We start from the raw sequence: 15,274 nt of genomic DNA on the forward strand, positions 1-15,274 counted from the left end.
AACGTGTAGACATCCTGGGGGTGGGAGACTACGAATTCTGGAGCAGACTCACCTGGCACAGCCAGCTAGAAAGAGACCAGGAAAGTAAGGCTATTTTTTAAAAGACAGACAAGTAAAAAGAACAAGTCTTAACTTTAAGAAAAGATTTGAAGTCACAGAGAAAAAGAAGAGAAAGTGAGCGATGCTTCCTGGCCTGGAGCACAGAGGACAGACATAGCAAGGGACCGGCACTGGCTGTGCTCTAGGTGCATAGTCCTACTGGTGCAGAGCACATCCAAAGTGGGACGGTCCACCCTCACCTCTGGAACACATCTCCTTAAACAGTGCAGAAGACAAACAGAAAACTAAGTGAGCAAGACAAGCATCTATTAAATATCGGTATCAAAAATGGCCAACCCCATATCATTTTCATCATACAAACCACTCGTGAACCGTATCACGAGAAACCAAAACTCAGAATGTGAGATGTGCTTGGGAATGAACCAGACTGAAAACACAAAGGGAACAAAGCTTGATTTTTAAAGTTATCTTTTAAAAATCTTTTTTGTAAAAATAATTTTTTTTGAGACAGGGTCTCACTCTGTTGCCCTGGCTAGAGTGCCGTGGCGTCAGCCTAGCTCACAGCAGCCTCAAACTCATGGCTCAAGCGATCCTACTGCCTCAGCCTCCTGAGTAGCTGGGACTACAGGCATGTGCTACCGTGCCCAGCTAATTTTTTCTATATATTTTTAGTTGGCCAATTAATTTCTTTATATTTTCAGTAGAGACGGGGTCTTGCTCTTGTTCAGGCTGGTTTCCAACTCCTGACCTTGAACAATCCTTCCGCCTCGGCCCCAGAGTGCTAGGATTACAGGTGTGGGCCACCACGCCAGCCCCAAAATAAAAAATTTTAAAAGCTCTTAAAAATGCAGCAGAAATCAGTTCCTGAAGAAACATATACCCTTGCTATACAGCTTCCCTCATTCAAAGCAAACAGAGAAAGTGACGTTGGGCAAGACACCCTGCCCCTGCTCAGAGAGCACCTGCACATGTATCAGGGCCCTGGCCAGCACACCCCACTCGTGACTCCTAGAGCCAGACATGCAGGCTGCAGAGGGCTCTGCGTGAGCTTTCTTTCCTGACACTCCAATCTGTAAGATCACTTTCCACCGAAAGTTTGGAGGCACTTGTAATAATGGACAACAATTAAAAGTTCTAACACCTTTTCTCTCATGTGGAGTCCAGCAAAGCAACTACAGCCAGGTTTACCAAACTCAGAATATCTATGTTTACCTCAATACCTCTTCCCTCATCCTTTGTAGTTCTTTGCCCAACAGTTTTACCCCAATTTTCTTCCCTGGTAATTTAATCTCCATCAGCTCTTGCCTGCAATATCTCACTTTTTCTTTACAGTGTACATACTGACCTACATAATAAAGAACACCCATATACCCATGTTCTTCAAGTAACTGCCCATGATAAAAAAAAATCCTGACTTAAGCACATGACTACCAGCAAGATATCTATCATAAAATGAAAGTCAGTAAGAACTAAAAAAACAAACAAACAAAAAAAGGGAAAGCTTTGACTTACAATTTCTTACAAAGTAAGAAATTCTTCTATGGGTCTTAAAAAACTTAGGGACGCTAGCGGGAACAGGGAGAGGGTCTCTCCAGCTCCCTTGGCAAATGTGGGCCTTGACTGGACATGGAGTCGCAACACCACACTCACACTTACACTCACAAGCATACTGACTCTCCTGCTCACACCCTCGACTGCATTTATGCTCAGGACAGCTTGCAATCACACTCAAGCTCATGCTCATATTCATCCCCATGCTGATTCATGCCCACACTCATACTGGTATTCACACTCCCATGACCACACTCGTTGCCATGCACACATTCATGATCACACATTCTCATACTCCTAACCACACTCGTTCTTATGCTCACACTCACAACCACACTCATTCTCAGACACTCCTGCTCATACCATTCTCATACACTCATAATCACACTCATGCTCATAATTACACTCATAATCACACTCATGCTCATAATTACACTCATTGCCACACTCATTCTCACACAACCATTCTCACACTTGTAACCATATTCATTCTCATGAAAACCACACTCAATTATTAGTTTCCTCAAGTGAAAATACTTCTCAGAATACATTTCTCAAGACACTTCCTTTCCTCAATAAGTTGCTTTATGTAAAGGTGTATGAAATTTTTAATACTTATTTGTGGGTAAGAATTGGATTTTAACTGCACCTAACAAATATAGAAATACTGGATCAGAATGGAGAAAAATAAAGATCACATTATGATTTCTTACACATCAAAGAGAGGAGTTGCCTTAAATAATTATTTTTCATTTTTGTCTCTAAATATCCTCTTTAACTCAAATAGCTTTGGGTGACAAAATGTAGGGTTTCTTGGACAGGATCACAAACTAAAAAAAAAGGATCCTAAGGTGCAGAATAGCATGCAGAAATAAAGTGACATCTTTCATGAACTGCAAGTTAAAAACCCATGTCAGGTTCAGCCTCCTCCTAGCTCCTAGCCCTGCAGTGGCCTTCCTTGGGTCAACACATAAAGGTCCCTCCGTGCACAGCACAGACAGGATTGGACGCTGCACATGCCCTCCCGTGCAGGTTTACTGCAGGCCTCCCAGGCCCTTGAAGCAATAGAGTGAATGACAAGAGAAGGATGGCATTCCTCCTTCATGGTTCTAGAGAGCGAGTCTCTATGTTGTTATATACAGAGGACAGATCTCGAGGCATGCTCACTGTCATCTGGCTGTCTGAGCAGCCGTAGGACCTCACCTCCTTGTAGCAGAGGGCAGCGGAGGGCCGGAGGGGAGGTGCAGGCCGCAGGCAGCTCAGGCTCCAAGGCTTGGGAGTTTTCGGAGGCTCCAGGGGTCCCCAGTTGATGGTGGTGTGCGGGGTGCCGTGGTGGGAGGGGTGAGGGAGCGTGTGGTAGGCAGGCGCCAGCGGTGCAGGCTTGCTGTCCGCGTGCTTGCTGGACGGAGTGACCGCGTGGGAGGGGAGCTGCCAAGGGCACAGAGCAGGAAGGGCAGAGACAGAATGTGAGACTCTAGCACACTCGCTACAAAAGGACGCTTCATACACACTTTATCCTGTTCTTTAAAAACTCTCCAAGTGAATAAGCCCTGGGTTATCATTTCTTTTGGATCTCTGACTCTCAGCACTCAGTTTCTGGGTCACAAGCCTCCCCACAGGGTGGGCTCCCCTATAGCATCTGCTCTGGCCAGGAGGGGCAGCGCTCCGCCACGGCCAACACTCTAACACTCCACGGGCCACATTTATATGCACAGAATAAGATCTGGAAAAATGTACTTCCTTAGCATATAAGAATTTTACAAGAGAACAGGTGTTCCCTATATGGGAATCAAGGCTATAGGGGATGGTAACCCTCCTGGCTGCTTATTGTTCACCACCTGGTGATAAAGAGGTTGGTCAAAACTGGGGACTGACTCCTAGTTCTGTTTTTTAAAAAATAAATTTCCCTGGCACACAGCAGGCTTGCTCCTCTCTATGGCTGCTTCCGTGTTACAGGGCAAAGGGCAGTTGCAACAGAGACCCATAAAGCCAAAAATATTTATGACTCTCTGGCTCTTTATAGAAAATTGATAATGCTTAGAATAAAATAAATTATTTTATTGGAAAACTCAGCTTTATTCAAAAATCTAATTTCTCAGGGGAAGGTGTTACTAATGAGGTTTATGTTCCTAGAAAACCCAAAAATATTCCATCACCCTGACAGATAAATGAGAAAAATTAAATAAGTAACACTCAAAATTAGCCAATGACCTTAAATCAGCCAGTAATAGTAAGGCATGCTCATCGGGAGAGTGCACTGAGCAGTTCTATGCCCTGGAAGTCTGAGTGAGGTCACCATCCTACAGACTCCAACATCTGACACACAGTGGAAGGGAAGGCCCCCCAACAGCCAATACCATGGTTTCAGGAAGAGAATAAACTTGCTCAAGGATCATATTCCCCTGCCCTACCATGGGGGAGGGAAGTGTGAGACTTGTATCACGCTATATATCTACTACAAGTAATTTTTTTCAAACTAAGTAACTTATAGATGAATAAAATTATACATAATATCCCTCCTAGCAATAATGTCATAGTAACTGATGTTTGCTTTTGTTTCTCCTTAACTTGAAAAAGTCAAAAGAGGTATGCTTTATGCTAAGATCAGAATATGATTTAAGCTGGATACAGCTGGATCACAGGGATGATACATAATCCCACAAGAGACTCCCTAGAAGGCACATTTCAAACGGGAGGTGGTGCAGTGCCTCCCCTGCTGCAGGGATGCTTTCCCAGCCCCCAGAGACATTATAGCTGCAGGGATGCCTTCCCAGCCCCAAGAGACATGATAGCCAACACTGAGATGCAGGGCCCAGCCACCAAGAAAAGTTTCCTTGATAGGAAATTTTATAAAGTCGAGTTTCTGGGTGTTATTGAAAGTCTGAACAAAAAAGCATCTCCATTGTTCTTTATAAATACACACATGTACACACATATGTCCCTGGGATAAATTTAGTTCCACGAAAGCTAAGTGTTTCCATATTTTTAAAAGAATGGAGAAGTTACAAATGGCACAGCCATTCAAAATATAATGTCAGCTAAAGTAAATGAGTAGTTTTAACCTCCAAACTGTGTTACAAAAAATAGTGAGACCATGAAACTTTGATCAGAATGTTACACAACAACAATCCTTCTTGAGTTAAAGCTTTAATATGAAGGATAACAAATGAGAAAATAAGCTAAAGAGTAGGAACTATCCTAATAATCTAACAGGGATATGAAGAAAATCTACACATTGAAAATGCCTACAAAATCATAATTCGCTCTTTAAAAGGTTTGCCCAGTTTTTCAATATTACTTGATAAAGATAATGAATATTAAAATAATACCAATTTCTGCAGCACAAAACATCAGCACAGAGAGGTTTAAATGCTGAAACTTTGGTGTTGATCTATTTTGAAACATTATAAAAGTCTCTAAAACTCCAAAGAGCAGTTGAGCTATTCAGAGATAAACTAATTTCTTAAAATAAAAACAGTAAGTCAAAAATTATAATTTATGACTTTAACACAAATCTGGTCCTTATTATCATAATGACTTATTTTGTGTTTTCTTAAATTAAACATAATGAATATAGTTAAAATTCTCAGGAAAATCATCTAGGAGTGGTAGCTCTTGGGGGTTTTGCATAAACTCCCCAAGATAGTCTTCTAGGACCACTCTGAGCAGAAGCGGCTTCCTACCCAAGCCTCCCTGAATTTCGTGTGAGGACACATAATTTAGGGCTGTTTCATTGGAATGATCATCATGAATCGAGGACTAAATATTTGCAGAGAAATATGAGGCAAGTATTTTGCATTCTTGATCCAAATATTGATTAAGCTTTAAAGCACTTGATCACTAGCGGATAGCTTAACTCTAGGCAGCCCCCGTTTAGTCTAGGAGAGGCATGAGAGCCCTTACGGTGTGGGAGGGCACAGAGTGAGGCTTCACGGTGGGGTTTCCGACCGATGTGACTTTCGTCTGCTTCTGCAGGTGGTCCACCCACTCATGCAGATCCTGCTGATTGTTGCATGACACTAATATCCGCTCGATCATGCTCCCTAAAAGAGATAAGAACAAAATAGGCCAGAGTGGAAACACATGTAGAAATGCACACATGCACCCCCCAAGTATCACTCAGCAACACTTAAACATCACCTTCTGAAATACACAAGCAAGAACCTGCATGCGGATGACAAGCTACCTCTCTCGTCCCCGTGACAGCATTCACACAGTTTGTGCCTATCACCTGATATTTCAAATGCATTTCTATGATTTTCACTGTCCTCAAGCTTTGTGATTGTCATTCCTGTCGTTGGTAGCTTTCCCTAAAAAAGAGCCCCCCCACAAAAAAAAAAACAATTAGTGCTTTCCTAGTAAAGAAGGTATCACTGTTAAAGTAAATATTAAATGATTTTAGGAATGGCAGAGGAACTGTGTGCACCAGAAAAGCTCTTCTTTATAGCAGATGCATGTATAATACAAAAAGCTATCTCTAATAAGAAATTATAATACTGTACTATAATCAAGAGATTGAACTGGCAAAAGGTATAGAGTACCAATCTAGAACAAAGAGTTCATCTGAAGAGTGACTCTAAACCCAAATACCAAATACCAGGACACACACACTATACACCACGATTTTAAAAACTAGAGTGTATAGCAGCTATTTTAAATGGCTTTTTGTAGAAAAGAAGTCTGAATATGCCTTATAATGAAATGCAGAGGAAGCTCCAAATTTGAAGGTGAAATAAGGCTGGGAAATTGAGGCAAGCATAGGAAACATCTCACAGTTACACTGTAGTCTACCAAGGAGAAAATAAGTCGTCATGCTAAATGTTGCACAGAGTGCAGAAAATGGTGGACAAACCCATCCTTCCTAAAAATAGAAAATATCAGTAACTGAAACAGGCAATGTCAATGGAGAGACATCAGAAAGGAGATGCAAACTGATCACCATAAACAAAGCAGAACTGAACATAAAGTAACACATCCTGGTTGACACAAACCATGGTATGCAGTGGCCAACCCAGTTTTTAGTCAAAGTCTACAGGTGTTTTGGACCAAGTTGCCTAGGCAACAATTAGTCAGCCAAGGGACAGGACTCTATATCAGCACCTCTAAAAGCCATGCTTCTGAACAAGGTGTAGGAAATGTGTCCCCACTGAGGACATGCAGCAGTGTCACAGTCTGACCAGAGAGGTTGCCCAGAGGCTGCCCACAACCTTAGGGGCAAGTGTGCCACTAAGCATGGCAGACTTGACATTTCTGCGGTCAGGTGTACTTAAAAACTGCTACAAACTGTGTACACTTTTCCAAGATTCATAATGCACATATGTATTTCAACAGCTCTGAGAGACAAGACCTGAGAAAATAAAACTGTGCAACTGTCTACCTGGCATATCTTAACACCAGTGTATCTCTGAATCTGACACTTTTTAACATCCCTCAAAACCAATGTCCTAATAGCAGAAATGAATGCAATGTCCTAATAGCAGAAATGAATGATACAGACTGTGGATCTCTGCACTAAGAGAAAAACCTCCCAGGAAACTGTGCTGGGAATGAGAAAATAAGGTGTCCTAGTGGCAACCTCTTCTCCCTAGTGCAAGGCCAGATAGTGCTGATGGGAAAGGACTCAAGTTTAGGTTTATCAGGGTCATTTAACAAAGGGGTAGCTGCTGCCAGTTTGGGAGGAAAACCCTACTGGGTACAATCTCAGCCACAGATAACCTGGTTCCTCAGCAGTAGACTTACAAATTAAAGCATTATTTTTCTGATCTTATCTGTATATATTTGCTTTAGCAATATTAAAGTGCTCCTTTTGGAATAACTGTCCTCACTGGGTGGCAGACAAAACCTTCTGTGGAGGTACAAAAAAGCTGAGTCTACTTATGACTCAGAGTTCTCTAACAATATAAGGCAACAATATAAGGCAACATATGCTGTACAGAAATGCAACTCAGAGAACACAAGGTGGTGACTTCCGTTGTAGTAGTATCTGGTGACTGGTGAGTCTTCAAAAAGTTGATGAGAAGGGTATTAGTTTCTCTAACTTAAAAGAAAGAAAAATAGTAACACCTGCCAAGAGCATCTACCAAACATACAGAAAAAACATAAGCTACTTGGTATCACCATTATAAATTAGTGTAGCAACAGAAAAGAACTCCCCCTTGCACTTTCTCCTCAAATCAGCTGTCATGTTTTTGCAAAGAAAAGCAATGAAATGACTAAAAAATAAAAAGGTTAAACAATCACGTTACTCCTTATATTACCTTAAATCTGCTGATGTATCTGGGTGGTGCTGCACCACTTACAAAAGATCCAAGGCCACACCCTTCCACTTTATCCACAGTCCCTTGTCCAACCCATTTTGCAGAGCAGAAAACTACAGCTCAGGGAAGCAAGGCACTTTGCACAAATGACATGCATCAATGACAGAGACCAATGTGCACCACAGCAGTCTGTGCCCTGAAAAGGTTACTCTAAAAATTTATACTTCCTTTTTTAATTAGAATTAACATGAGGATATGCTTGTGTAGTCACATCGAAACACAAAGAGGAGCTATATGTCCATATCTGAATATATAATACTCCATACACAGCACTACACATGGCACATAGATACAAGTAATATTTAACACAAAATTCAAAGCCAGTCTGAAAATGATTCTCAGATTCACAGTAAACAATAAAATAGAAATTTAAATGTGTTTTACCTGATAGATAAAACCACTCATCCTAGGACTGGCAGACAACATTAGCAAAATATTTGGGAAGAGTAGAAGGTATCTTTCATTCTTTTCCTAATATAAAAAAACAAACAAATCCAAATAACTTTTAAAAAAATCTACTTACACATGTGAGCACAAATACTTACTTTATATTAGGCCCTATGAAACATTATACTATATTTCCTGTTTAGGTATTTCTATCAAATTTTATTAGGTAAAGTAAATGGAAACAAAATTATGATAAATTCTGTATTAAGTCTTAACATACGATTAAGAGAGAGCTTTAACATTTAGGTAAAAAGATGGATCACTAAATTCTTCAAAATAAAAAGGTAAGAAAGTAAAACTAAATGATTAAAAGACCTTGGGCTCACAAGTAGCCTGTGTAACATCTTTAAAAATATTTGGTTAAAAAGTTCATCTAATTATTTTCAGTTAATCTAAAATTTTCTTTTTGTGGTTTAGAGAAAAAAAACCTATACAATTTTAGCATGGGAAGGAGGAACAGGTGGAGTCTTCAAGTTAAAGCAGGCGTCCTCAAACTACGGCCTGCAGGCCACATGTGGTGTTTTTGCCCATTTGTTTTTTTACTTCAAAATAAGATATGTGCAGTGTACATAGGAATTTGTTCATAGTTTTTTTAAAACTATAGTCCAGCCCTCCAATGGTCTGAGGGACAGTGAACTGGCCCCCTGTTTAAAAAGTTTGAGGACCCCTGAGTTAAAGGAAGGATAGGATAAAATGTTAAAATCAATTTTCGTCTTTTAATAATTCCTGGCATTTCTCTAAATGCCATAATATGTCAATTCAATGTTGTTTCATCCACCCCATAAACTTTACCTGGTTTACATGAAAGACGTAAAAACATTACTATGTATTAAAAATCATTTGCTTCAGGCCGGGCGCTGTGGCTCACGCCTGTAATCCTAGCTCTTGGGAGGCTGAGGCGGGCGGATTGCTCAAGGTCAGGAGTTCAAAACCAGCCTGAGCAAGAGCGAGACCCCGTCTCTACTATAAATAGAAAGAAATTAATTGGCCAACTGATATATATATAAAAAATTAGCCGGGCATGGTGGCGCATGCCTGTAGTCCCAGCTACTCGGGAGGCTGAGGCAGGAGGATCACTCAAGCCCAGGAGTTTGAGGTTGCTGTGAGCTAGGCTGACGCCACGGCACTCACTCTAGCCTGGACAACAAAGTGAGACTCTGTCTCAAAAAAAAAAAAAAAAAAAAAATCATTTGCTTCAATAAGAAAGCAAAGAGCCAAAGAGACTTCAACTAAAGGACAGAAATTCCCAAGAATCTAAAAAGAGACCTAGACATGCCAGGCAGTCCTTTTCACATGAAGACATTCAAACCACTGCCCCAGAAAGTGAACTGAATGCTAGCAAGCAGTTTCCCCAAGCATATTCCTCAGAATGCTAGACCTATGCAAAGTACCTTGAAAAAAAAAGCTTCTATACTTCAAAGATATCATTGAAAATGGTTCACTATTAATACATTCTCCTCTGGAAAATCACAACATACAATGGGAATATTCGGAGCAAAGGCTCTGAGGAGTTTTGTTCATAAAGGAATCTTTTCCACTTTATCTTTTCAGCTATGATCATGACAACATTGAATCATTTTTGAAGTAGCACCCACCAACATTATATAGATCTAGCATTACAAAGAAAACACTATGGAGAGTTTCCATAAATTATTTTTAATAAAGTTAAAAAGAACATGATTAAGAAACAAACTGCTTCTGGAAAGATTTGGGTTTGGGGGATGTTGTAATTAAGAAAGTCATGGTTTCTTATGGTAACCAACCTACAAGGCTTTAGTAAATAGAGGGGGTGATATTTCAAAATTTTATAGGTGGGAAGAAAAATACATTGTGTCACGCCTGTAATCCTAGCACTCTGGGAGACTGAGGCTTGCTCGAGGTCAGGAGTTCAAAACCAGCCTGAGCGAGACCCTGTCTCTACTATAAATAGAAATAAATTAATTGGCCATCTAATATATATAGAAAATATTAGTCGAGCATGGTGGTGCGTCCCTGTAGTCCCAGCTACTTGGGAGGCTGAGGCAGCAGGATCACTTGAACCCAGGACTTTGAGGTTGCTGAGAGCTAGGCTGACACCACAGCACTCACTCTAGCCTGGGCAACAAAGCAAGACTCTGTCTCAAAAAAAAAAAAAAAAGAAAAGAAAAGAAAGAAAAGAAAAGAAAAAGAAAAATACATTGTGAGAATTAAGTTTTGGCTTTCTTATTCTAAGAGTTTCACATTTGAAAATGGGCCATTAGCATGTTTTGGTCATGGTAATTATTTTTTTTGCAAAGGTATAATGAAATTCAAAAAGTGGTACCTGCTTAGGGACCCAATGAATGTTTATGAATGCGAATCGTGAAACAAACTGTTCAATTTTCTCTGTGTGGGATATCACAAACATATGATTTGATCTCTCATCTAAACCTACCTCCCATAAGCAAATGCCAAACTAATGTACATTATAGCAAAAAAGTACAATGATCCAAACCACGGTAAACAGCAGCTCCCTGAGAGCAGCAGCCTCAATACCACAAGTTCACACAACTCTGTGGCACAAATGCACAAAGAGAGCTCCTACAAGTTCTGCCTGCCTCTTTCAGCTCATATGGGCTCTGGACCAAACTGATCTCGATGGATCTAAACTGGTCAACAAGCCCATACTCAGCTTTAAGCCTCTCTAATATGCCATAACCTCTTTCATATTTGTTAAATTAAGACCTAAGACAGAATTCCTATTAAATATTGTCATCACTTGAGATGCCTTTCAAGTCTTGTATTACAAGAGCCTAATTGTGCATTGGGTATACATATTGTGTGCATGTGGATTGCAGTACCTCGCTTCCCGCACACTGGATCAGGACCTGGGACATGTAAATGACGTTGCCCAAGGTTTTAATGTCATCTCCCTCCCAGCTCCGAATGGCTTCTGTCAAGATCTGCAGCTCCAACTCTTTTCTTTTCCGGACTTCTTGACACTGGGCCTGAGAGACACGGAACAACACCGTTAAAGACACAGAAACTTTCAAAATCTTATGTTTTGGCCACAGTGCTTTGTATTTTACTTCTTCTAATTATTGCTTTGTATTTTACTTCTTAAGACAGATAATCTACTGAATGATTTGCTTGATTATATGAAATTAAGAGAAACAACACTTATAACTGCTCTGGAATAATAAACACTACTTTAGAAAAAATATAGCAGATTTTGCCACTTTTAAGAAGAATAAATGTAAACTGGACAAGAAAAATATTTTCAGTCTTGTTTTATTAGTATCTACCAACACAGAAGACTGAAAAGAGGAAAACAGGACAAGGAGAACCTGTGCTATGAGTAATGCATGTGTTTCTAAAACGCAGCTGGTAAGACAATTCAACTGCAGATGAAATGGAACCACCAGTATTGTTTCACAATATATCATTGAAGACACTGTACATAGAAGTTAAGAAAATGTTTTAAATAATTTTAAAGTATCTCTAACATCAATTGTGTTGTGCCTTTTTAAAATTTAGATAATTGTTGTATCAATTTTCTGGTGTCCATTTACCAGCCATGGAATGCCTACTATATGTTTGTTTTTATTTCATCTGAGTAAACACTGAATTCACAAGTAAATTTTTTATCATCTAACTTTTTCAGGTGATAATTCTTCTACATTCATTTGCCATAACAATGTGTGAGGAAAAAAAAATCCATAATATGTTTAATCACTTACTGAAAGGTTTTTGAAGGCAGTCATAGATTTTTGAATATCTTGTCTATCGGTATGATAATCCTTTGAATAAAAGAAACACACTATTAGCTTTCATAATGGATTTTTTCTTAAAAAGGCACTTTCTATAGATAAGCCTGAAACTTTTCTAACACTTTTTAACCCTTAATATGCCCTTTTTAAAAATCAGCATTAAAGTGCCATCTCTTACTCTTTAAGAGAAGCACTGAGCCAACTGACTTAGGGGGAAATACTTTGGGACAGAATACTCAAGAGCAGGCATGAGCAAACCAAGCTGTTAAGCCAATAAAATTTTATCAGAACAATGCCACACCCACAGCTGACATGTGGTCTCTAGCTGCTTGTGTACTAGAACGGCAAACTGGACAGCGGTGAGATCCCAGAGCCTGCCCTTTATGGAAAAGGTCCGCCAACACAAGCCAAGGGAGTAACATCAACCCAAATTTCTGCCAGGCCTGCAACCTATCATTTGAAAATAAGATAACTACAATCATTAATTAAATGATGCTTTTACTATTATTACTCTATAACTTATGCACTAATTGTAGCTAAATGTTCCTGATATGACACCTCAATGATATGTGGAAATCATCTTTCATTTTCCAGCTTTGGGAAACTTTTCAGTTGGCAACAGTGGCTGAGGGAGCAGAGAGATGAAGGGCAGATGCTTTTCTATAGAGATGGGAAAAAGGAAAAAACCTTAATATTCAACAAAATTATTCTGAAAGTCCACTACGCTAAAAACTTTTGGCAAACTCTCTGTTTGCCCTGGCTTCTAAAATAAATTATTAGTAACAATTTTTGTCATACCCAAGACTGACCATGCCACAAACCCCTGGGCAGGAGCCCAAGTGGCAGAGTAACAAGGCAGTACCTCCATGTGCCTCTCGAGCTCCTTGAGCAGTGTGGGGTATTTGTCCAGGCGCATGAAGGGCTTGCTGAGGCCTGTGGTCAGCACAAGGATCCCAGGGCTGCTGGCACCTCTTGCCTCCATGAACTCCCCCAGCTCCTCACTGGGCAGCATGCAGCATGGCAGCGAGAGAGAAGGCACATGGTTAACAATGAGAAGCAGGGTGGCTTTCTGATTGCCATGAGCAACAGCCAGGCCCCATGAAACCTGAGTGCTGCTGTGCTGGTTATCTTGAAACACCACAGGGAAGCCCCAAAGGGTCCTGTTACTGCCCTCATGTGAGCCACAGCAGCTGTGTATGACACAGAACACCCGTGTCCCCGTGCACTTCCACTGACATAAAGGCCCTTTGGCCTGTCAACACCACAGGACATGTCTGAAGGTGAGCATACACTCTGGGAGCTAGAAGAAATTCTAATCACCTCAGAAAGAACGTCAAGCTGGTAAGAACTAGGACCGAGCAGCTGCAGTAAAGAACGCGGTGGGCCTGCAGCATGCCTGAGAGCACCGGGCCCAGGGCTCGCTCATCCAGCACACACCCTGAACCCTGCACTAGACATGCCGGCTCCAACCCTGTCAGGGCGCACAACCGCCGCATGATAAAACAATGCCACTCATTCAGGCTTCAGAATTGTCAACGCATGTTTACATTTAATCCTCACAAGATGTGAAGAAGAAAGGTATCTTCTGTTTGCAGACAAAGAAACTGAGTGTATATCAAGAAATAAAGGGAAGTTAAAAACAAGCTTTAAATATCTTTCTGTTCTGCTTTCATCATCATCCTTATGTTGACTACACGTCACCTAATTTCTCCCATGGGTACCCCAAGTCCTCTATTTCCATGCACCATCTCTGAAATGACACAGGATGGCGAACTGGGCCACTATGGGCACACACACTGTGACCAACACATCTGTGACTGCTAATGGCCACCTACAGGCCACACTTTCCATTGTTGTCGCAGAACAGGCCTGAGTCAGGGTCCCTATGCTGTGTGTGCCCTCTAGATTCTAGATGTCAGACTGGGACCAATGGGTGGGGAAGAGGCAGCAGCAGCCCAGGGGGCCCAATTCAGGTCCAGGAGACCAGGAGGAGCCCCAGTCACCATGTCAGGTAGAGGCACCAGCCCAGAGGGCCCATGTCACATCCAGGAGACTAAAGGGGGCCCCAGCTACCATGTCAGGTTGACATACCAGCTCAGGGGGCCCATATTACATCCAGGAGGTTGAAGCACCAGGTCTCTGGTCAGTAGAGCTGGATTCAAAAGCTACCCATGTCATTTATCCCAGGAAACAATTGTTCCTAGTCTAAATGTTCTTCCTTAAAATGAAAAGATACTTATATCCTCAGTATTATATAAATGCCACCCTAAAACACATATAAAATCTTAAGACAAAAAGTCCAAAACAAGCCAGTTCTCACTCAAGTCTCATAAGACCCACAGGGACCCTCCACCACCAGGCCTCCTGCCTCCCCTTGCCACTGCCTGAGCTTTGAGGACACCAGACCCACCAAGTGTTCCTGGTGAAAATGTAGAGAATGTTTAGGCTAAACCAGAGGAAACTGCGAGTTCAAAAATGGTGAACACTGACAGTTTCACAGTTCAACCTGAACATGGCTTCCCATGGGAGGTGTGAGAGCAGGCACTGGGGTGGCAGTCCCTCTGTCCTCAGGGAGTTTCCAGAAGACCCTTTCACTCAACCAGACCAACTCAGAAATAGAATATTTCAGACATCAGGGTGAAAACAACTTAAGCACTTCCATCTAAACACTTTCTATAAAAACTGTGGTGGTCTTGTTAAGCAAGGCATCAGAGCGTTCCTGTGCTACATGAACCCAGTGATGATGTAGCTAGCAGCACCTCTGCCTATCAATCCACACCTGTCAGAAATCAACTTTTTAAACAAACATACACACGCACTTAAGAGATATTATCAAAACCAAGGAAAATTATAAAAGGGTAAAAAGTTTTTATATGATCCTATATATTAAAAAATCAACACATATAATAAACATTTTCTCAAGTCTACATAAAAGGTTTCATAATTATTTTATTCCTGTAAGACAGCTCATTATGATGATGCAATTTTAAAAAGTATCGTCACAGAAACTGTCAGAGTACTTCTAGGTGTGTGTGTCTGTGTGGGGTGTGTATGTGTGTCTGTGTGAAAGTGTATATGTGCTTTCATGGGCAAATGTAACTCAACATCTTTGTGTCTGTGCTTTTTAAAAATTGTTTCTTTGGAAAATCAGAGGATTGGGAACACTAAAAA

At 40.9% G+C, this 15,274-nt stretch overlaps 1 protein-coding gene across 5 annotated transcripts in view; it reads right to left on the reverse strand.

Annotated features, from left to right (window-relative positions):
- The window catches only part of ARHGEF7 (Rho guanine nucleotide exchange factor 7), a 170,891-nt gene that overhangs the window by 20,382 nt on the left and 135,235 nt on the right, over positions 1–15,274 (reverse strand). For all 5 annotated transcript variants that reach the window (XM_012751915.3, XM_012751920.3, XM_012751917.3 and 2 more), the window contains 7 exons: positions 12,966–13,104; positions 12,074–12,133; positions 11,195–11,341; positions 8,313–8,399; positions 5,843–5,921; positions 5,515–5,654; positions 2,815–3,039 (listed from right to left, as the gene is read on the reverse strand). In XM_012751915.3, coding sequence (XP_012607369.1) covers positions 2,815–3,039; positions 5,515–5,654; positions 5,843–5,921; positions 8,313–8,399; positions 11,195–11,341; positions 12,074–12,133; positions 12,966–13,104 — 877 coding nt within the window. The remainder of the gene's footprint in view (positions 1–2,814; positions 3,040–5,514; positions 5,655–5,842; positions 5,922–8,312; positions 8,400–11,194; positions 11,342–12,073; positions 12,134–12,965; positions 13,105–15,274) is intronic.

Source organism: Microcebus murinus, chromosome 13, assembly GCF_040939455.1.
Source record: "Microcebus murinus isolate Inina chromosome 13, M.murinus_Inina_mat1.0, whole genome shotgun sequence".
In the NCBI taxonomy this organism is placed as follows: Eukaryota; Metazoa; Chordata; class Mammalia; order Primates; family Cheirogaleidae; genus Microcebus; species Microcebus murinus.